Source organism: Danio aesculapii, chromosome 2, assembly GCF_903798145.1.
Source record: "Danio aesculapii chromosome 2, fDanAes4.1, whole genome shotgun sequence".
Classification (NCBI taxonomy): domain Eukaryota; kingdom Metazoa; phylum Chordata; class Actinopteri; order Cypriniformes; family Danionidae; genus Danio; species Danio aesculapii.
The window spans coordinates 42,136,589-42,160,059 of NC_079436.1; the positions used below are offsets into that span (position 1 = coordinate 42,136,589).

Consider the following 23,471-nt stretch of genomic DNA (forward strand, 5'->3'; position numbering starts at 1 on the left):
TGGCTGGGCCAGTTGGCATTTCTGTGTGGAGTTTGCATGTTCTTCCCATGTTGGCGTGGGTTTTCGTCCAGGTGCTCCGGATTCCCCCACAGTCCAAAGCATGCACTATAAGTGAATTGAATAACTAAGTTGGCCGTAGTGTATGAGTGTGTGTGTGAATAAGTGTGTATGGCTGTTTCCCAGCACTGTGTTGCGGCTGGAAGTGCATCCGCTGCGTAAAACATATGCTAACTCCTGGCCACCCCTGCTAAATAAGGGACTAAGCCTAAGGAAAATTAATGATTTAAACAAAATAATGAGAATAAAACATCTTAGAAGCTTGAATGTTGTTATGTTTACCTCTTGTTTCATAAACAAAGAAACATTAATTTTGGGGATGAACTGGCATACTTAAATGCAGTTGTCGTGTCCTCTTTTCTACATGGCGAATGGCGTTAACTGTGTCCACAAAGTACTGCACTCAGTAACTTGCATTTAAGTGTCTTCCTCAAGGGCACGGTGGAAATACAGCAGGTTTCAGTTGTCCGTGTTAATTGGTCCACAGACAGTTAATCAATGCCTTCTATCCAAACTAATTTACGCTAAGTATTATCTACAGGTCCAGACACCCTGAAGCCGTTTCCTACACCTACTGATCCAGTTTGTGGTATAGAAAATGGATTGTGCTTTAGTATAGTTTGCTGCTTTAAGTATGTCGTTTGGGCTCACAATTGGGCTGGCGTTGATGTAGTCGGAGTTCCCTTGATTGTTCTCCGCCTTCAGAGTTATTCTGCAATGATCATCTAAACAAAAACAAACATTTTGCTGTCAGTATCACCTCAGATATTCATAAATACACCGAAGGTTATAAGACATGTGAATGTGTTTGTGCGTGACTCACAGGCTATGACGGTACTTGTGCGGTTCTTCTTGATGTTGCCGTCTCTCTGGCCGATGGTGCTGGCATTGGGTTCAGCCTGGTATGCACAGAGAGCTTCCCACTCCGACTCCAAACGGTTCTTGTTTTTCAGATGGTCTTCCATATATGCCTGCATGTGTTCACAGAGAAACATTCATTATGTTTTACTGTGTTTTTTACCATTCCTCTGTGGTTAAAGATCATCAAAAGTGTCTATAATGAACGGAAACTTGCATCACCAAAAATAAAATGTCTGATGCTAAATCTGATTCAACATGCACAGATAAAATGCTAGTTTAATAAAAATGTTTTAGAAATATTCAGTAAAAATATTAGCTCATTTGGCACTGAATAACTGCACCCAGAGCTGTAGATTTCTAAGGACCCCAAACACGTTTGAGAGGGGGCCCTAGTCAGTGTTAATAAAACAATCCCCAAATTACTGTACATTCAGATCAGTTTCACTGTCAATAAACACCAGTGAGGTGAAAGAGTAATTCAATAAAAAAATGAAAACAATAAATAAAATAGAAACAGGCGCAAATTAATTTAACAATTTAGCCTATTAATAATACTAAGCAAATATAGGTTTAAGTAATGAATGATTAAGTAATGATTACACAATTTCTTCACTGTATAAATTATACATTCTATCATTAAAGTTACTATAGTGAAGCAGTGAAGGAATATTTTATTTCCTTGTTAGTCTTTTATTTGTAGTTTGATTAACATTAAATAACAGAGGTGTCACTTTAAGATCGAATGCACAGATCTATATAAAGACAACCATTCGATTAATTTCCTGTACTGTTCATGCTCATTTAAGGCTAAATTAATCATTTTTAAAAATAAGACTGATATTTTTTGCACATATTTATGTGTATTTTTGTATATTTATGTCTGTTTAAGCATGCACTCAAATCCCGAACTGTCCATTCTTGCTGCTATCAGATGTACAGAAGTCATTTGGGCAAGAGCGTCTTCTTATCATTATGTTTTCATAATCATTTCATAGCACTTTCATAATTACTAGAAGCCATTATAATAATTACTAACTCTCTTGCTTTTTTTGCTACCAAGTGTTACGTTCCATGTATGTTTTGTGCCCATAGGTGAAGTTTTTTTTCCTCGCCGCTGTCGCCACTGGCTTGCATAGTTCGGGACTTGTAGAGCTGCGCATCGATGAATTACTCTTTAGCGTTTGGAGTCTCAGCAGTGAATATTAAAACACATTGAACTGAACTGATCTAAACTGAACTGAACTTGAACTTTGAAAACTGAACTACACTGTTTCAAGTCACTATAATCTTCTATGTGAAGCTGCTTTGACACAATCTACATTGTGAAAGCGCTATACAAACAAAGATGAATTGAATTGAATTTTGTGTTTGTTTTCTGTTTCGCTTTCTCTTCTGTTTCCCGTTGTGTACTCTGCCCTGTCCTCTGTGTGCGAGCATTGGTCAAGAAGGCTGTCAATCATCATTATGATGTCACTCGGCGCATCAATCAGTAGCTGGTCCACCACGTTTAAAAGGTGTTCGCTTGCGCTGTTCTGGAGGAGCACATGATTCTACACAAAACTCCTCACTTGTGTTGACCAGCCTATTCATTTGTGTTTGTATTATTTTGTTGTTTAGTTTGATTCTCGTTTAAGTGCTTTTTTGTTTAGATAAGTTTGTGCAGCTCAATTTACCCGATTTTCAGGAAGTCGATGATCTTTATGAGAACTGGATTATCAGATTAGCTCGTGTTTTGCTAATTGCTAACAGTGTTTACTTTACGAGAACTCTAGTAATTCTGAGCAAAATAGTTTTTTTGTGTTAGTAAGTTTATGGAGGAGTTGCCACATTTGTAATTGTTTAGAATAGTTAATTTAGTTAAGCATCGCATACGCTGAAGATTATGCTTTTGTTTCTGCATTTTTCTGCAAATATATATATATATCTCATCCAATCTCATCCAATATAACAACAACACGTAATACGTAACACCAAGGTGCCCCCTGGTGGTTCTGGGGCCCTATGGATCATGCATATTCTGCATTTATAGAGGATCAGCTTTAAATGAATCTTTATTGCACTGTTAAACATAACAATCCTCTGTTTGTTCATGTGTGTACCAGAATCATGTGCCCAGTAGAGATGTCCATGTTGGAGTGAGCGGGCTCTTCGCTCCAGGAGGAGGTGCTTGTGCGTGCAGACGGGCTCGGCATTGGTCCATCACTCAACTGAGACGATACGCTGTTTATCCGAGAAGAGTGAATGGGATCCGACTTTTCTACAGGAGGCTTCACTGCCATTCTCTGCCTACACAGTTCCTAGAGAAAGACATAGATTGACATTTCATGTGTCAGTATAAGACATATCTCAGGCCAACCACATTTATCAGTGTCTCTTTGGTACCTGGTAGGTAGCAGTGGCATCAGGCGTGGGGTCTGAGCCAAGGTTAGTGAGCTTCTCCTTGATTTTGTGATGAGAGCGATGGCGCAGGCAGTAAACCACACTGGACGCCAGCAACACTCCAGTAATGCAGATAATGGAGATCACTGTCAGAATAAGAAACTTCAGAGACTCGGAGCGACTGTACTTGGTGGGGATCTGATTCAGTTTACTCCTCTAGAGAGACAGAGAAAGACAAGATGAAAAGCTTTTCATTAATTTGAGTGAAATTCCAAAGCACATTTATTTACTGTCTGTGATAAATACAAAGAAGTTGATGCTTCATATTTAATTGTGAACTTAAGCTGCTGCACCCACATAGAAGGAACCTATAAGAGGATAAATGCGCATATATGAAACCTATATGCAGTATACATGCACATATATGATAATATATACGCTGCATATATGCATATATAGGCAAAATTGAGGAGCATATATGTGCATATTCAGGCGGTATAGGTCTCCTGTATTGCTTCTTTATATCCACATTAAGCCCTATATACAAGATATGTCTCCTATATAGCTCATATCTTACTTTGGCAACTGTCATAGATCATATTTTCTATTATCAAGGCAACAACTAAGAACTAAAGAGAAAAAAATGCAAAAAACTTGTTTGTGCAAACACTTGAAATTGGTATCACATGTAATTGGCATGTTATGGAATTTAACTATGGTAAATAAGTGAGAGCCCACACAGAAAGAACCTATATAAACATTTATGTTTTAATATAGGTTTTGATAGGTTTTTAATATATGTGACAAATATAATTGTCCGTTTTCCAATATTATATGTACAATTGGCCATTATTGGCTGTTATTATATGTAAAATTGGCCGTTTTTCATATATGTACATGTGTATACATATATGTACATATAATAGGAAAACGGACAATTTTAAATATGTCACATACATTAAAAACTTATATCAAAATCTATATTAAAACATCAATGTTTATATAGGTTCTTTCTGTGTGGGCACTTATGTTTTAACTGTTATTATATAAAGCATTGAGAGTCCCCACAAATACTAGAAGAACCAACAGACAAGATTTTGCATGACCATTTCCACCTTGCATTGATATGGATATTTGTTGACTGTGACACTGAAGCACAAAAACAGTCACAGTCACCAGTCACAGTCTCCAGTCACAGTCTCATGCTCTCCACTCCTCCATGACTAAGTGTGAGATAGGACAAAATTTGGTCGAGATAATTAGTTTTGAAAATCTGGAATCTTAGGGATTAAAAAAAATCTAAATAATGTAAAAATGACCTAACATAACTTCGAAATTGTTTTGATATATTTACAATTAGAAATGTACAAAATAATAGCTTCATGGAACATGGTCTTTACTTGATATTGTAATGATTTTTAATCAATAGTAAAATATTTATTTTTGGATACATACTAATATTTTTACTCATACAACCTATTTTTGGCTATAGTAAATAATTTCTGGTGCAACAAAAGACTGATATTTCTGATCCAGGGCCACATTTGCATCTGGACTGTGTTAAGTTACTTCTGGAAGTTACTTCTGAAGTTTTACTGGAGGTGATCAAAAATGGACAAGCTCAAAACATTTTATATTGTAGACACTATTATTTTACCATTATTTAACCAGGAAGTTGCATTGAGATTTAAAATCTCTTTTACAAAAGAGACCTAGCCAAGGTAACAGCCATACAGTAAAACCCTTTTAAAATACATAAACACCTCATAACAACATTTCATCAGTCCTTTCAACAAAAACAATCACATGCTTCCAATACCACTCTCTTTATAATGCCCAATTCACAAAAAAATTAACACAATTTTATTTAGTTTTAAGGATTTTTTTTTGCAAATTATTCCATGCCCAAAATGCTACAATAAGAACATGCAGTTCTTCCCAGCTCTGTACAAACTCAAGGTATATTAATAAGCAAACATTTAGAAAAGCGTAGCTGGTAATTCCCAGAGCTAAGAAAAAGAAGAGTACAAAGATAAGCTGGAAGTTTACCTTATATAGCTTTATAGATAAAAATGTTCCAGTGCTGTTTTCTGCATAGCAGCTAGTGATGTCCAGCCCACCATCTCATATAAAATGCAATAATGAGTACAGGATTTTGTATTTGTAATAAAATGAAGCATGATATACAGAATCAAGTCTTGTTAGAAGAGAAGATGCCACATGGATGTATATCACCATAATCAAGCACAGATAATAAAATAGGAGCTTCTAAATTGTTTTTAGCATTAAAAGTAAAATTAGACATGTTCTCCTTGTCAAGTGATAATAAATCTAATAAATCTCCCCCAAATTTGGTACATTAGTTTTCATTCATAAATGATCATTTTTGTTTATGAATATTGTCATTAAGAGAAGACAATAAACTAATTAGACAATAAACAAAAAAGTTGAAAGATCTTACATCGGTGACTCCAGCCTCCACAATCTTCACTTTTGCTTCTTTCTCTAGTTCATCCTTCTGACGGACTGTTGCATGAGAACAATCAAAAACAGAGGAGATCTGAGAACTCAGCAATCTGAACAGAGACATTTATGAAAAGAGCTCATCTTTTACATCAAGTTGTTAGATTAAACTAACCTGCTACATTTGCCACATCTGCTGTACTGACGTTCTGAGCGTTTGGACGGACCTGAAACGTCACAGCTGGACTAACAACACTATAAAAACACACAAAAACAGAGCAAAGTTAATCATTTTAGTGTTCAAAAAATAAACAAACTAAAATTTTTATTAACGGTGGTTCATTCCGCAGTGGCGACTCCTGATAAATAAAGGACTAAGCCGAAGGGAAAATAAATGAATGAATGAAAATCTTATTAAATATATTTTCAAAAAATATAAAATAAATTTAATTAACGTGCAGTTACCCATAAAACAGTTTTTTAATGAAACTATTAATACACAGGCTAAAACAAGACAAAAAGACACACAGAAAGCTACACAAATATCTACAATCTTGACTCACGAGAGCTCTGAGAAGTCTGTCATCTGAATTTTTGCTTTACGAGCCACCAATTCCATAAGATACAAGCCCTTATCTGTAGGAAGATTCCTGAAGCAAAGAAAGAAAGTTTTTAATTAAGTTTATTTTAATACAATCAGATTAAAATGGCCATGATATAAAATTATCAATCAAATGAATACACTACAATTCAAATGTTTGAATTCGGCAAGTTTTTTTTAAAGAAATAAAAACATTTATTCAGCAAGGATGCATTAGTTTGATCAAAAATGAAAGAAAATGTTTTTTATACTACAAAAGATTTACACTTTTTTTTAAAAATGCTGTACTCTTTGTATATTTTTTAATGAATGCTGAAACTAAATTCTCTGAAATAGTAAGCATCCCCACTAGAGCCCTGCACAGGTCTTAAATCTAAGCTCTAGCCCAGCCCTGGCCCGAGACGCACAGGCGTTAGCCCTACCCTTGTCCAACAGCTTATCAAAACTTTTGGCCCGAGTTTGTCCTGAATCTCGTCTTTTTTCCTCCAAACAGCTTATACTGTTACAGCCATTCAAATAGACCAGATTTGTATTTTTTTGTTTCATTTTTTTAATCAGAATAATTTACAGAAATGTTTGGAGTTTTTGTTAGTTTTTTTAAATGTAAGTTTTAGTTTTTAAATCTATCCAAGCGATGTGTGGTCTATCGCAAGTTGTGCATTGTGCATAACCAATTGGCTCATCATTTAAAGTTGTCACTATCTGATAAGTTTCCCAGAAGTTTGTTGTTCCTATAGCGTTTTTCACAGTTTTAAGTTCGCCATTTGCAATTTCTTTATGTTCTCCATTGCGTGTGGCTGGAAATCTCTGTGTGCAAGGCATCACTGGGTGCTTCCAGACCGCAAATTTTGGAAGCACCACTTCAGGAATTATTAAGTTTTTTCTAAAGCAGGCCCGAAGCCTGATATACAAGCTAGCTATGACGTGAAAATTGGCCCGAAGTCCGGCTCTAGTGGCATAAAAAAGTTGGGCCCCAATAGGCTCAGCCTCAAATGCAGGGCTCCAATCCCCACAGTTTTCAAAATAAACGATAATAATTGTTTCGTAATAGCCAAACCCGCATATTATAATGAATTTTGAAGGATCATGTGACAGTAAAGACTGAAACATTGAGGCTGAAAATATTTTTGAAAAATATTTTTAAATAGAAAACTATTAAAAATTAGCTGTTTAAATTGTAATAATATTTGTTAAAAATAATACCTTTTTAGTGTAATACTATTTAAAGGGCACCTATGGTAAAAAATCAACTTTTCAAGCTGTTTGGACAGCCATATGTGCATGTATGGTGTATAGACTGTCATATTGGGGTGATATAAACACACCCAGTGCTTTTATTTCAATTTAACAACCTAAAAAACAGTGGACCAATTGGAGCGGTTTTCAAACCGACCGCAACTGTAAGTAGGAGAGCGGTCCCCCCGCCCACCAATATTGATTGACAGGCGCGTCATCATATCCTCAGTTTGTTGATTCACGTCCGCCATTTTCAGCATGAGTCGAAGCAAAATCACTAAAGGAACACCCTAGCTCTGTTTTTAGATGCAAGGCTCATTGGGCTCAACACAAGAGCACTATTCTCCACATTATCGCTCTAATCGGAATTATTGGTTGTATCTTTAGGTAGGTTTGCAAACATGTGTACTTCTCATTGAGTCTACCTCATACTTCAGTCGTTTGGATTTCTCGCGATCCCAGAAGCTCCCTGTGATCTTAACTAGCATGCGTTTTAGAATTATAAACATAGGTTTCTATCAGGGTACACTCAAGTCGACGGCTGGGTGCTGCGGACCGCTGCAGAAACCTATGTTTATAATTCAAAAATGCGTGGCGCGACGATTCGGGACACTTCATGCTTCTGGTGCGCCACAGAGAGTGTCTGGTGTGCCGTGTCGTGGCTTCGATCGGCTCATCCGGTGCCTCAGTCAAAGTTAATTCAGTGTGTGTGGTTATTAGTTTCTGTGTACAAGCTTGGCACTTGAAACTAGCACACAGTTGGCTGTAAAACTGTACAAAGACACAAATGATTTTGTACTCTCTGCTTGGTCTGTGTCAGAGTCGTACATGTACGACTGCATGGTGATCCTCTCTCTCCTTCTTCTCTGAGTCTGCCTGTCAGACTCTGTTGCAAACGAAGAGCGGGTCAGCTCATGGCCCCGCCCCCTTGTTACGTTGGCAGGAAGCCGAAACTAGTCTACATGTGAAGCAACACACCCATAAATCAGCGAACTGTGGACACGCCCCCAACATGACACTTTTTAACACATTATAATAAAAAAATCTGAATTGTGTTTTAAACTGAACCTAAACTGGCACACTCAGAAGAACCATAATATTAATATTAAATCATAAAAAAGAGGTCAACTGTGTGCCCTTTAAATAAATGCAGCCTTGGTGTAAACATAAATGTTTATATATTACATTTTATTTGTATCAGACCTATAGCCAGCCTGGCCAAAGGGGTGTTTTTTTCGCAAAAGTGGACCGTTTTACAATTATGCGCCTCATTTTCTATTGAATTATAAAATTTAAATACTGCATTTTAGTGACATTTCAAGCACTATTCTGAATTAGCTTGTCACATGGTCATCATAACCTCACTTTTTGACTATTTTAGCCAAAAGTATTCAAATCAATTTTAATATGGGCCGCTTTAGGTACTTCACACCTTTTCATTGCTCATTTGTTTCAAAAATAAGGTCCAAGATTTAGAATTAAAGTTACTTGTAAAACATTTTATCAACAATACAGTAGCGAAAGATGACTTTTCCAACATCAGATTGTATGTTAACTTGCACAGCTGGATGTTGGACCTCATGAAAAATATTTGTTAGCATTGGCCAAAACTGATCAGCTGAAGTCACACCGAAGCGACAGCCAACAGAGGATTCTGCTTGGTCTTAAAGCCTTTTTCAATGGGTTATTTTCACCATGATGGCATAGCAGTCAAAATAGGACAAATGAGCACATGTATGGAATAAATTCTGGACCTTTGTCAGTGAAGAGTGGGTCTTCCGAACCACCCAAATCCCCCTGGCTACGGTCCTGTGTATTACTCTGAAACTAATTCAATGCTTTGTTGACAAATTCAGAAAGAATGAAAATGAAATCAGATGTAAATATCTCACTCTGTGTCAGTAATAATGTATCCATAGATGTCATTTTTGACGTTGCTCTGGACGTCAAGCTGAAGATCGTCTACTTTCATGGTCTTGCGGTGTGGTGCAGGGTTTTTCTCCAGCTCTGCAGAGGGCGCTATAGCTGCTGCCTGCACCCAGCCCTCCACCTCCTCCACTCTCTCTATGGCCTTCTTCTGCATCCCCACCTCACGGTGTGTAGTTCGGCTGCGAACTGTCTCCACAGACACTCCTTGTCCCTTATCAACAGGCTCTCCTTCTGAACCGGATGTCTTATCCAGGTACTCCAGCAGCTTCCCTAAAAAGCCCACGTCCTGCTGAAATAGGGAAAGAATTGTTGGAATGTAAATATACAGTGTATAATGTTTTTTCTTTTTTAAATATTTCCCAAATGACGTTTAACAGAGCAAGGAATTTTCACAGTATGTCTGATATTTTTTGTTTGAAAAAAGTCTTATTTGTTTAATTTCGGCTAGAATAAAAGCAATTTTTTCAATTTTTTAAAACACATTTTTAGGTAATAATTATTAGCCCCTTTAAGCTTATTTTGTTTTCAAAAGTCTACAGAACAAACCATCATTATACAATAGCTTGCCTAATTATCCTAACCTGCCTAGTTAACCTAATTAACCTAGTTAAGCCTTTAAATGTCACTTTAAGCTGTATAGAAGTGTCTTGATAAATATCTAGTCAAATATTATTTACTGTCATCATGGCGAAGATAAAACAAATCAGTAAATAGAAATGAGTTATTAAAACTATTATGTTTAGAAATATGTTGAAAAAACTTCTCTCCATTAAACAGAAATTGGGGGAAAAAAATAAACAAGGGGGCGAATAATTCTTACTTCAACTGTATGTTATTATATTAATTGTTTTATATTTATTTATTTTAAAATCAATAATTTTAAAAACTCAGGGGGTCACATGTGAGTGTGAGGAAGTCCCAGGAAAAATTTTGTGACAAATTTCAAATGTTTATCTAACATAATGATAAAAATGTTCAATACAATAATATGATACAGATTTAAATGACTCACAGTTGTATATTACAATTCCTGGCTGATATTATTTGATAGTATTCTGATTTTTAAAATAAATAAAAAATAAATAAGTAAAAAGTAAGCAAAAAAAAAAAACATAAAATAAAAGATTTGGCACAAATTAACAGACCAGATCAAATGTATTATCAGTTATCTGGATTTGCCATTATTATCTGGTGCTTTTTGAGTAAAATGTTCCCAAAAGGGTTCCTATAAATATCACACAGTTTACACACATGTGCACAAACACATGCACACACAGACTTTATTGGGACTTCCCATAGACGTAATGATTTATTCATACTGTACAGACTGTATATTCTATCCACCCTAAACCAGCCCTCACTGCAAACCATCTGCATTTTTACACTTTCAAAATACTTATTTTTTTAATCTGTGTGATTTATGAGACATTTAATAACCTTTATTTAACCAGGTAAGTCAATTGAGAACCAGTTCTCAAGAGGCAACATAAAAAGCAGATAAAAAGCAGCAGGGACACAATACAATAACAATTTCACAGATGCAGATAATAACATATAAAACCAAGGAAAAACTAAAAACAAGCACAGTGAGCTCGTACTATTAACTGGATTGAACTTTTAAAGCCTGATAATGGAATAAAAGTGTTGAGCTTTAAGGTCTGAAAAGAATAGCCACCAAATGAAGTGCGAACTTTGGCTATACAAAGGTTAACAAAACTATAGAGTGCAGATTTCGACTTGTTTTCTGAATGTTAAGAAGAGACTGTAAATATAGTGGAGTTTTCCAAATAAGAGTTTTGTAAATGAACAGAAACCAATCAATTTGTTGACGTGATTGTAGAGAAGGCCAATTCAATAAAGAATACAGTTGACAGTGATTAAATGGCACACCAGTAACAAAACTAATTGCTGCATGGTAAATAACATCCAGTTTGTGAAGAGTTTTTGAAGCTGATCTGTAAATTAAATCCCCATAATCCAAATTTTCTTCATGTACAGCAAAAAAGGTCTCCTTTTTGTCAATATTTCCTGGTATTGTTATTTTAGTCTTATAAATTTAGTTCCCACACATAAGTAATACAAGGTACACACACATAAACTTTTAAAAAAATATTACATATACATACATACATATATATATATATATATATATATATATATATATATATATATATATATATATATATATATATATATATATATATATATATATATATATATACATATATATATATATATATATATATATATATATATATATATATATATATATATATATATATATATATATATACATATATATATATATATATATATATATATATATATATATATATATATATATATATATACACATATATACACACACACATATACACACATATGCACACATATATACACACATATGTATATGTGTGTATATATTATATATATATATATATATATATATATATATATATATATATATATATATATATATATATATATATATATATATATATATATATATATATATATATATATATATATATATACACATATACATATACATATATATACATGAGAAAATGGAGAGATTTTTTAACACATTTCTAATCATAATAGTTTTATTAACTTATTTCTAATAACTGATTTATTTATTTATATGACAGTAAATAATACTTGACTAGATATTATTCAAGACACTTTTATACAGCTTAAAGTGACATTTAAAGGCTTAACTAGGTTTATTAGGTTAACTAGGCAGGTTAGGGTAATCAGGCAAGTTATTGTATAATGATGGTTTGTTCTGTAGACTATGGAGAAAAAATTTGATTAAAAGGGCTAATAATAGTGTCCTTAAAATAGCGTTTAAAAAATTTTAAACTGCTTTTGTTCTTGCTGAAATAAAACAAATAAGACTTTCTTTATAAGAAAAAATATTATCAGACATACTGTGAAAATTTCTTTGCTCTGTTAAAAATTATTTGTGAAATATTCAAAAAAGAAAAAAAAAATCAAATGGGGGCTAATAATTCTGACTTCAACTGTATAAGATGCATAAATTATATTGATATGGGAGGCTAACATAGTAGAATTTGGCTATATATATATATATATATATATATATATATATATATATATATATATATATATATATATATATATATATATATATATATATATATATATATTCTCAAGCCAAATTCTATAGCTGAATAAATAAATAGCTGAATAAATACTCCTGCTGTTGTATGTAAATCTACATTTAATAGAGGCATACAATGATTATGATGTATGATTCTGTGTTTGCAGCTTAATAAAAGCAACACTGTTATTACCTTGTTGTCCATAGTTCTCTTCTCCTCCTTTAATGTCTGTCTCTCTGAAACAGAAGCAGGATTATTGCTGTAAATGTTCTGTTCTGTATGTTTGAGTCATCATGGCTGCTTTGTACAGCTTTACCTGTCACAGTTGGGATGGTTTGAACAGTCCTTTGAGTGACTGATGGACTCTCCCCATCTTTCTGTTTCTGAGCACTGTCTTCAGGGGTCTGCTCCTCTGAGTAGCTCTCAGGCTGCTGGTCTTGATACTGCACATCTTCTGTCTCGTCCTCCGGGTCCTGCTGTGTGTCCAGGTCTCTGGGCGTCTCTGTCTGACCAGCCTGTTGATCCACCACCTGCAGAGCGTCTGCGATGAGGACAGCAAGCTTATCCAGATCTCCGGACTTTAAACTCTTTACATCCACACTGTGCCGGCCTACGTTTCGCAGAACTTTCCAGATAAAAGATTCTGTGAAAAAATGAAGAGTGATATCAGTTTCTTTTTCCACAAAGCAAAAGCTGGATTATTTAAATTGCAGTACATTTATTCATTTAGGTAACGCTTTTATGCAAAGTAACTTACAAATGAGGACAAAAGAAGCACTTCAACTCAGCAGATGTGGTATCAAAATAAGAGTCAATTAATTTAAATCTAACCTGGCTATAATTCATTTTCTTTTCGGCTTAGTCCTTTTATTAATCTGGGGTCCCCACAGCGGAATGAACCGCCAACTTATCCAGCATAAGTTTTATGCAGCGGATGCCCTTCCAGCTGCAACCCCTCACTGGGAAACACATACACTCATTCACACACATACACTAGTCAATTTTAGCATACCCAATTCACCTGTACCGCATGTCTTTGGACTTGTGGAGGAAACCGGAGCACCCAAGGGCATCCCACGCGAACACATGGACAACATGCATACTCCACACAGAAATGCCAACTGACCCAGCTGAGGCTCTAACCAGCGACCCTCTTGCTGTGAGGCAAATGTGCTACCCACTGCACCACCGCGTCACCCAACCTGGCTATCAACATTTGTAAAAAGTGCAAGCATAAATAAAAAAATAGTTATGGAAAATGGAAAACCCTGCAATGTATAACAACTAAGCCCTGTTTTGCATAGGAATATAAAATAAATGTTAAATACTAAAAGTATTCAAAGTACAGCTAAATTAAATCTATATTTAAATTTGGCATTTTATTTATTTCATAATTACATTGAAGGTTTTTAATTGTATTTCTCCTCTGTCTGTCTATCTGTCTATCTATCTATCTATCTATCTGTCTATCTATCTATCTATCTATCTATCTATCTATCTATCTATCTATCTATCTATCTATCTATCTATCTATCTATCTATCTATCTATCTATCTATCTATCTATCTATCTATCTATCTATCTATCTATATCTATCTATCCATGTGTCTGTGTGTACTTGTTGTTGTGGTTTATGAGGACACATTATACATTTGTATAATGACATGGGTATGTTCTAGGTTCCAATGTTGAGGTGGCTTATAAAGACATGCGTTGTGTAAATTAAAACCGTTTGAAATCACACTTCATTTTTCAACAGGGTTTTTTCACATTCAAAATTGGGTTTGAACCTGTGTGTAGTTAAATAAAATATTTATTTAAAATACTTTTTTGAGCTTTTTTAGATTTTATATTTACACAGTGACATTTATATTTAAATGATTTGAAGCGGTTTCGGTTTACTAGAACTACACTACTTTACACCACTCTCCTGCCTGCCTGAACTGCTGGAATGTTCCACAATTTGAATTATTACAGCATTTACTCTCTTTTCTTTATCTATATAAAACTGCTTTGACAAAAGCACTATAGAACATTTTAATACAATTTTAATTCATTCATTCATTTTTTTTTTAGCTTAGTCCTTTTATTAATCTGTGGTCGCCACAGTGGAATGAACCGCCAACTTATCCAGCACATGTTTTTACACAGCGGATGCCATTCCAGCTGCACCCCGTTACCGGAAAACATCCATACACACTCATTCACACACATACATTACAGAAAATTTAGCTTACCCAATTCACCTATACCACATTTCTTTGGACTATGGGGGAAACCGGAGCATCCAGAGGAATCCCACACGAACACAAGGAGAACATGAAAACACCACACAGAAATGCCAACTGACCCACCCGAGACCTTCTTGCTGTAAGGCAACAACGCTACCTACTGCGCCACCACCTCGCCCCTAAAATTGAAATTTTACATTTTATTCCTCCACTTGCCAGATTTTAAAGTGTGACGTGGTACTCTCTCAGCTATTGTATAGCTTCAAAGGACTAGTCTTGACTTCTTTATGCTACTTTTTGCTTCTTTTTTGTCCAATATAGAGATGACTTATGGGTAGGCCCACACAGAATCTGCGCACAAAGAAATTCAGATATTCTAGAAATTCAGAACGAAATTCACAGATTGTTAGCCTATCAGTGAGTCTATTTATTCACTTGTGTAAATTTATATTTATTCAGTTTTTAAATTAATTTCAGTAACATTTTTGGCTAATATATGAAAATGTTCAGTTGATTTATTTACTGTACAGTGTGTAAAGTAATATTTTCTGTCTTTTAGTAGATTGATTATACAAGTTGCTTGCTTTGTTTACCAATTAAGGAGATCTAATTGGATTTGCACTGTAAACGTTTAATAAAAGATACAAAGGGATTCTTTTTTATTTCATATATTAAGTTTTTAGTTATGATACTCTCAAAATCATTCTGCATTACAAAATGCTGGGTGTCACTTTATTTTGATGGTCCGTTTGTTGAATTTAAGTTACACTGCATCTACATGCCAACTAATTCTCATTAGATTGTAAGTAGACTGTTAGGTTGGGGTTAGGGTTATGGTTGGGGTTAGTGTAAGTAGACATGTACTTGAAAAGTTTCTTATAGTCAGTTAAATGTCTGTTTAGCCGCAGTATCAACAGATATTAAGCAGACAGTCTACTAATACTCAAATAGACCATCAAAACTAAGTGTTACCAAATTCTCCACAAAAATAGTAAAAAATGTTCACAGATTCTGTCTGGCCCTACTTATGGGTAAAGTAGCTTTGCTATTCTGATATTCTGATCTTCTTTTGCTTTGCACACATGAAAAAAAGTCCTGCAGATTTCACGTGCCATGAATAAATGAAGAGAATATACCATCAACAGGAGTAAGAGGGTCACCGGCAGAAGGCTTTGCTGGTTCGTCTTTTAGGAAGATCCGGTCCACTCTGGATGTTTCTCCCACATCAGGCTGAGGTTGTTTGCTCTTGGACAGATATTTCTGTAGAGCGGCTTTGAGCAGGTCAGATTTGCCCTCCTGCAGGGGAGCTTGTGTGGCATCACCCTGGTATCGGCTGAGGTCTGGGTAAGCCTTTGACTGATACGGCACTTCTGGAATGAACTCAGGAGGGGAGGAGTCACTTTCAGGGCGTGGCTTTCCAGAGCGATAGTACTGAAGCTCCGCCCCCTGCACAGGATCAGCATTGAGATGTTATCAGACTACAAACAAGGTGTGTGTGAACCCCAAAACACACCTTACTCACCTTGTGTGCTGTTTTTGGTAACAGTAACAGGTGCTGCAGGTATTTCAGTGTGTTTTTAACATCAGCATCTGATGATGACTTCATTCGTCTGTCTCCAAAAGCAATCCCATAACCCTTCGGCCTGTCAGAATAACAAGATATATGCATTGACAACACAATGGTGATCTTCATTATGAGTAAGTGTGTTTTGCATTCTGGCATTACGTATTGTAAAAAGCAAAGACATTTAGAAATCTGATATGTGCAAATATATGCAAATGACATATATTACATTACATAAGTTTATTTATTAACCAATTAATTTATTTAGTAGCGTATTTATTTCTTTTTGGTTTTATTTATGCAGGAGTTTATGGATTTATTTATTTATTTGCATATTTATTTTTTTATTGTTTTATTTATGCAGGAATTTGTGGATTTATTAAATAATTAATTTATTTATTTGCATATTTATTTATTTATTGTTTTATTTATGCAGGAGTTTATGGATTTATTTGCATATTTATTTATTTATTTGCATATTTATTGATTTATTGTTTTATTTATGCAGGAGTTTATGGATTTATTTATTTTTTTATTTGCATATTTATTTATTTATTTATTGTTTTATTTATGCAGAAATTCGTGGATTAATTAATTAATTTATTTATTTATTTGCATATTTATTTATTTATTTATTGTTTTATTTATGCAGGAGTTTATGAATTTATTTGGAAATTAATTTATTTATTGGCATATTTATTTACTTACTGTTTTATTTATGCAGGAGTTTATAGATTTATTTACTTATTTATTTATTAGCATATTTATTTATTTATTGTTTTATTTAATCAGGAATTTGTGGAGTTATTAATTAATTAATTAACTAATAATTAATTAATTAATTAATTAATTAATTTCCGTATTTATTTATTTATTGTTTTATTTATGCAGGAGTTTATGGATTTATTTGCATATTTATATATTTATTTGCATATTTATTTATTTATTGTTTTATTTATGCAGAAATTTGTGGATTTATTAATTAATTAATTTATTTTTATATTTATTTATTTATTGTTTTTGCCGTTTTCGTCCTAGTATTTAGCTTAAACTGCAATTTAAAGGCTTAACTAGGTTAATTAGGCAAGTTAGGGTTATTGTATAATGATGGTTTGTTCTGTAGACAATCGAAAAAAAATTGCCTAAGGGGGCTAATAATATTGACCTTAAAAATTTATCTTTTTATTAAAAACTGCTTTTATTCCAGCCGAAATCAAACAAATAAGACTTTTTCCAGATGAAAAAATATTATCAGACATACTATGAAAAAAAATCCTTGCTCTGTTAAACATCAATCAGGAAATATTTGAAAAAGAAACAACATTCACAGGAGGGCTAATAATTCATGACTTCAACTGTATATGTTAATTAACTGACAAACTATTATTATTTTGATATTGTTTACCTTGGCTCCGGTAATGGAAGGGAAACTCTGCGTAGTTTGGAGAACTCATTTGATAAAATCTGCTGTGTGACATCATCCTCCCAAGACAAGCCTGCAGGAACAGAATCAAGGCCCGTGAAATATGTGAAAGTGACTCATCACACATTAATTGTCACACACACTCACACCCAGAGCCTCAGATTTGATCCCAGAGCAGCCTTTATAACCATGGTGACAATGATGTGTGCCGTTGCTGTGGAGGCACTAATGCACCCACCTCTGTGTGCTAGTCTCTGGAGCAGGTTTCGCAATCTCTGCACTGTTGCCGGAGTGACGTCATACGTGTAGACATTTGTTAGAGGTGCAGCCTCGCAGCGACCCAACATGCCATCTACAGAGAAAATCAACAACCACTTCAGGGAACTATACACTTCATGTTGTGTGTGTGTGTGTGTGTGTATTTTTAGATCCTTTTTGAGTCTCTGCTTATTAAGGAGTAGCTGAGGGGAACTGAGACAGGAGCAGCTGGAGTCCCGACACCTGCCTGATTGTAAGGTCACACTGTTTGTGTGTATGCATGGTAAATTACATTCACATCTATATTTTATATCCAAAAGGGAAACAAAAAAGCTGATCTGTGATGTGTTCTGTAATATGACTGTATTTGATTAAAGCATGGTTTAATATCTCATATGCTTGCACAGATGTTAGCCAATCATTAAAGAGTTTACCTGCATGGGTCAAAGATGAGACGTCCGATTTTAATGTCCCAATGAAATGTATAAAAGTGATATCATATTTAATACATTTAATAAGTTATGGGTGCAATAATGTCTTTCAGTATAACAGATATACTTTTGTAAAAATAAAAATAAAATATCATGCTTATCCTGGCCTGTTCTTGTGCATGATATTAATTGTATTACATATTAAATGCTAAAATTCTGACAAGCAGGTAAACCAAATGGTTTGAAGGATGGTAGCAAAGAATAAAGATTTAAAATGAATGTTTATGAATTCATAAAGTCACATTATAGTCATTATAATCACTATCTTATTTAGTATTTATATGCTGCCTCTTGGACAATAATTTGGTCTATGTTATCACTGCTCTGCTGATGACACAGATTTATATTAGCACCATTCCTAATTTATCTGCTGTTACGTCAACACTTAATGCCTGTTTAGTGGAAATTAAAGCCTGGATGCAACAAAATTAAACCAAAACTGTGATTCTACTGATTGACACCCTATCTAATGTAATTAAGTGTAGAAATTTTATGCTGTCAGTCGATGGCTTTCAAATTATGGCTTTCAGTGTTTGGACTTTCAGCAGTGAAAATTTAATCACACTGAACTAAACTAAACTGAACTTCAACTCTGAAAACTGGGTTGACACAGTTTCGATTTACTAGAAATTTTGGGCGCTATCATAAACCAGGCGCAATAAGGCGCAAGATGTGTTTGCCCTGACGTGCTGTTTTCAGACCAACGCAACCTTCATCTTGCCAATTTCCACCACTTGTTTAAATAGCAAATCCATTTACGCCACTTTGTGGACTCATGTGTGTTCTGGTCTAGAAAAGAGGGGTGGTAAGGTGCAGTGTTGGTGCGTTGCTATTTTGAGGAACTAAAATAGACGCAATGTGCAATAGATCAGCTGAGAGCAGGTCTAAAGTCCAGCGCAGAGCACGTTTGTTGTGTGCCTTGCTTACACATTGCTTAAAACATGCAGGATGTACAATACGCAAATATCTTTACAAATGAAAAAGAATTAAAGGCTTAAAATATTACAAAAATTTGTACTTTCTACAATAAATATAAAAACACTGCTTCCATGCCTTCATCTCGGGGGGCTGTTTTTAGTTTATTCATGATAATTTGCTTTTGTATAATGTTATTGTTATTAGTAGTATTATTTATTATATGCATATTTATATTTGTTTTATTAAAAACAAGCTTAGATTTGTCCACCTGTCAGGTTTTGGACCATATGGGGCATAGGACTTGTGTTTGGATATAACTCAGTTTTTTGAACACACATCGTTATTATTGTTCATTTATTCGTTTGCTGGAAATTAAAACTGAATTTAGAAATAGTTTTGAAACAAATCTTTGCTCTTAACAAATGAAAATAATTATGTAGACTAATGGATGTCTTCAGCGGAGTGCGTACAACACCGTTTCCTTATCTATGAAAGAGGGAAATAGAAAGTGAAAGTAAAGGCAGATTGGAGGAGGCTCATTCTTTATCCTCAGGCTGCAAATGGTCTGTTTAACTGTTTTCTTGGTAGTGAAGCGTTCAGTTTTTCCACTTACAAAGTCGCCATGTAAATAGCAAATGTGTCACAACTGACTCTTAAAGGAAATGGGAGATGAGACTCTGATTGGTTTATTCTCAAAACACACCCATAACTCATTAAGAGAATAAGCACAACTCCGTTAGACCATGCACCGCGGTGCAGAGTATATTTTTCCGTCCTTAAAATAGCAAAAGTGGATTCAGACATGCCCTTAATTCTTTTGCACCAGATCACCAGACTTTGTGCCTAGATTGTTAAAATAGAGCCCTCTGTGTTAAGCTGTTTCAACACAATCTACATTGTAAAAGCGCTATAGAAATATACATGAATTGAATTGAATTATCACCTTCTCTGCAGGTGCGCAGTCTTGGCGTACTCTTTGACGCTCAGTTTAGCTTAAAATCCCATTTTAAACATTTAACAAAAATAGCTTTTTCCAATATACACAACATTACATGCATTAGACCCTTTTTTTTCGACCGCCGATGCTAAGAGGCTTGTTCATGCCTTCATCACGTCTGGCCTGGATTTTTGCAATTCACTTTTTGGGGGTCTTCCAGCTAGTTCTCTCAGGACATCTACAGTACATTTAAAGCTCAGCTGCACGTGTGTTGACACACACAACGTCATACTATCACATTACCACAGTACTTCAGCAACTACACTGGCTACCGGTCAAGTCACATATTGATTTTAACATACAAAGTGGTACATGGATTTGCTCCTGGTTATATTTGTGATTTGATGACTGTATCATCACCTTCTCGCTGTTTACATTCTGTATCGGATCTCACTCTGTTTCAGCCTCATTGCAGACTCAACTCTATGGGAGGTAGGGCATTCTCCCACCGCGCGCTTAAATTATGCACTGCTTTACCTACAACCATCAGGAATGCCAGTTCGCTGGACTGCTTTGTGAAACTGCTTAAGACTCACCTTTTTTTTCTAATTTACTTGATCCTAATGATCTGAGGGATCTGTTAGCTTTGTAGTCTGTGAGCATATCTGTAATGTATTGAGGTCCTATAGGCCATTTAGTGATTTATAGACAAGTAATAATACATTAAAATTGTATAAGCGCTATACAAATAAAGGTGAATTGAATTGAATTGAATTAAAATCTATTCTGAATGTAAGGAGCCAGTGCAAAGACCTGAGGACAGTGTGTTATGTGCTCTGACTTTCTGGTTCTGGTCAAAATCCTGCCAGCAGCATTCTGGATGAGCTGCAACTGTCTGACTGTCTTTCTGGGAAGGCCGGTAAAGAGTCACTTTGATTGATTATAGTCACTATAATCACAGTTTAGGGCTGCCTTATGAATATGCCGGATAAAATTCTAGAAACATGAATTTAAATACAGAAGTCATGCCAGTCATGGCCAGGACTTGTGATGTCACAGTGGGGGGAAATCTGAAACAGCTCATTTCCAAACTCTGATTTAAAGGGATTATATTTAAAAATCCCTTTTGTACATTTATTGTGATCTGGACACCAAAATAGGCCATCTTACAGCTCATCTGACTATGACCCATATTTAATTGAACAATGTGAATATATTCTGTTAGGCCACATATTCAGCGCTGTTCCTTTCGCACAAAGTTACTGAGCTGAGCTGAATGAAATTATAAAACACACACACACACACATCCTCACACCAGATATGAGTAAAAAAATTGATTAAATCTGATTGGCTGATATCACCTGACCTACATGGGAATGATGACTTCATTCATATTATGTTCTCATTGATGGCAGCTGAGTGTGGGAACACACCGTGCCAGCAAAAAACAAACAAAAAAACGATTCATCTTCAACCTATGTGGAGAAGAGGAACAGTTGCTAAGCAACACAAAAGATGATATCAAACACAGCATGCGTGTGGGTGCATGTGTGTTTGTTAGGGATAGAGTCAGTATTTGTTGTGACACATTCAAAATGTTAAAATGTATTGTACTCATAACGCAGATGGCAAATATGAGCGCTTGATCAAACAGCATGATGCATGAGATTTACAGACTGCAGTTCCCCAAGTGTGTGTGTCTGTGTGACTCACCATTTAGACAGACTTCATATTTCAGACACAGACCATCCTCAAACAGGCAACCTGAAAGAAAGAAATAGAGAGAGAGATAGAGAAACTTTTGAGAATTCAATGAAAAGGTTTGTTCACACCAACAGCAGCTCTTATGTTTTAATTAGGGATGCTCCGATCGATCAGCCAGTGATCGTATCGGCCAATAATCACATTTTATGACTCAATTGGTACTCTCTGATCTGGCTTATCTTATGAACAGATCGCATGGAGAGTGAATTAGGCTCAATGATGTATGTGTTTTTGACATTATAGCAAGTTCACTTAAACCTGGCTGAAAAAAAAAACTTGAATATTTAATAATATGCCTTTTTGTAATATACTTATCGCAATAAACAAATGTGTATTCATAGGTGTGCATTTTAACTTCTTATGCATCAAATAGACGCTCTAAACTTTTTCTTCATTGAGACATGTTGAAATCTTCCATCATTTGTAATGTTTCTAAATTGCTTTGTTAGTTGTTTTTCTTACCAAAATTTTTTTCATCTGTTTTATCTATTATTTTCTGTAAAGCTGCTGTCCATGACATGTCCACACTAAATGGTTATAAGAGACGTGTTTAAGGTATTATATGCAACATCCTTCATTTATTCTCTTAGGAAGGGAGAAAGCTTCACTTAAGTATACTTAAAGGGAAAAGTGCTATATGCATTATAAAGCTTGAAGCATCAGAATTGGTACTCTGTATCGGCCAATCACCATGACAACGAATCAATACTCGGTATCGGCTGCAAAAATACTGATCAGAGCATCTCTAGTTTTAATAATTGGGTAACACTTAGGTCACAATTCATGCTATTAACTACTGGTTTATTATCTGCCTATTATTAAGAAATTAACTGTTCATTAGTAGTTATAAAGTATGATCTTATTCTGGTTCCTACACAAAATCTAAATCCAACTACTAAGTAAATATTAATAAACAGTAATTGGTATAGTTTATGAAGCTCGTGGTGTTAGTTAATGATTTGTTGATACTGTGAATTGTGAACTAAATTAAACCGTTGACAATAATTGTTCTGATTCTGTAAAAATAATGAGGAATTAAAAACGAAATGACATATCTTACATAACTTTTAGTTTTTTTTTCTGCAGATAAATTATATAAAAACACTAAGGCAATGAGAATCCATGCAACTTAATAAAAGATGATAAATCTTTAGGTCTATTTTTCACTACTTTTGTAATGATTGAACTTGGTTTTAATGTCTCTTCAGTTTCTTTTTTTATGTGAAATGCA

The 23,471-nt window shown here is 34.7% G+C and overlaps 1 protein-coding gene across 1 annotated transcript in view; it reads right to left on the bottom strand.

Moving 5' to 3' along the window:
- Positions 1-23,471, bottom strand: part of slco5a1b (solute carrier organic anion transporter family member 5A1b) — a 45,672-nt gene that overhangs the window by 13,032 nt on the left and 9,169 nt on the right. The window contains exons 2-16 of the mRNA XM_056479812.1: positions 22,190-22,240; positions 18,111-18,224; positions 17,855-17,945; positions 16,408-16,528; positions 16,022-16,331; positions 12,971-13,297; positions 12,847-12,890; positions 9,490-9,815; positions 6,324-6,410; positions 5,936-6,015; positions 5,759-5,823; positions 3,301-3,513; positions 3,018-3,215; positions 881-1,028; positions 709-782 (exon numbers count right to left, since the gene is read on the bottom strand). Coding sequence (XP_056335787.1) covers positions 709-782; positions 881-1,028; positions 3,018-3,215; positions 3,301-3,513; positions 5,759-5,823; positions 5,936-6,015; positions 6,324-6,410; positions 9,490-9,815; positions 12,847-12,890; positions 12,971-13,297; positions 16,022-16,331; positions 16,408-16,528; positions 17,855-17,945; positions 18,111-18,224; positions 22,190-22,240 — 2,249 coding nt within the window. The remainder of the gene's footprint in view (positions 1-708; positions 783-880; positions 1,029-3,017; positions 3,216-3,300; positions 3,514-5,758; positions 5,824-5,935; positions 6,016-6,323; positions 6,411-9,489; positions 9,816-12,846; positions 12,891-12,970; positions 13,298-16,021; positions 16,332-16,407; positions 16,529-17,854; positions 17,946-18,110; positions 18,225-22,189; positions 22,241-23,471) is intronic.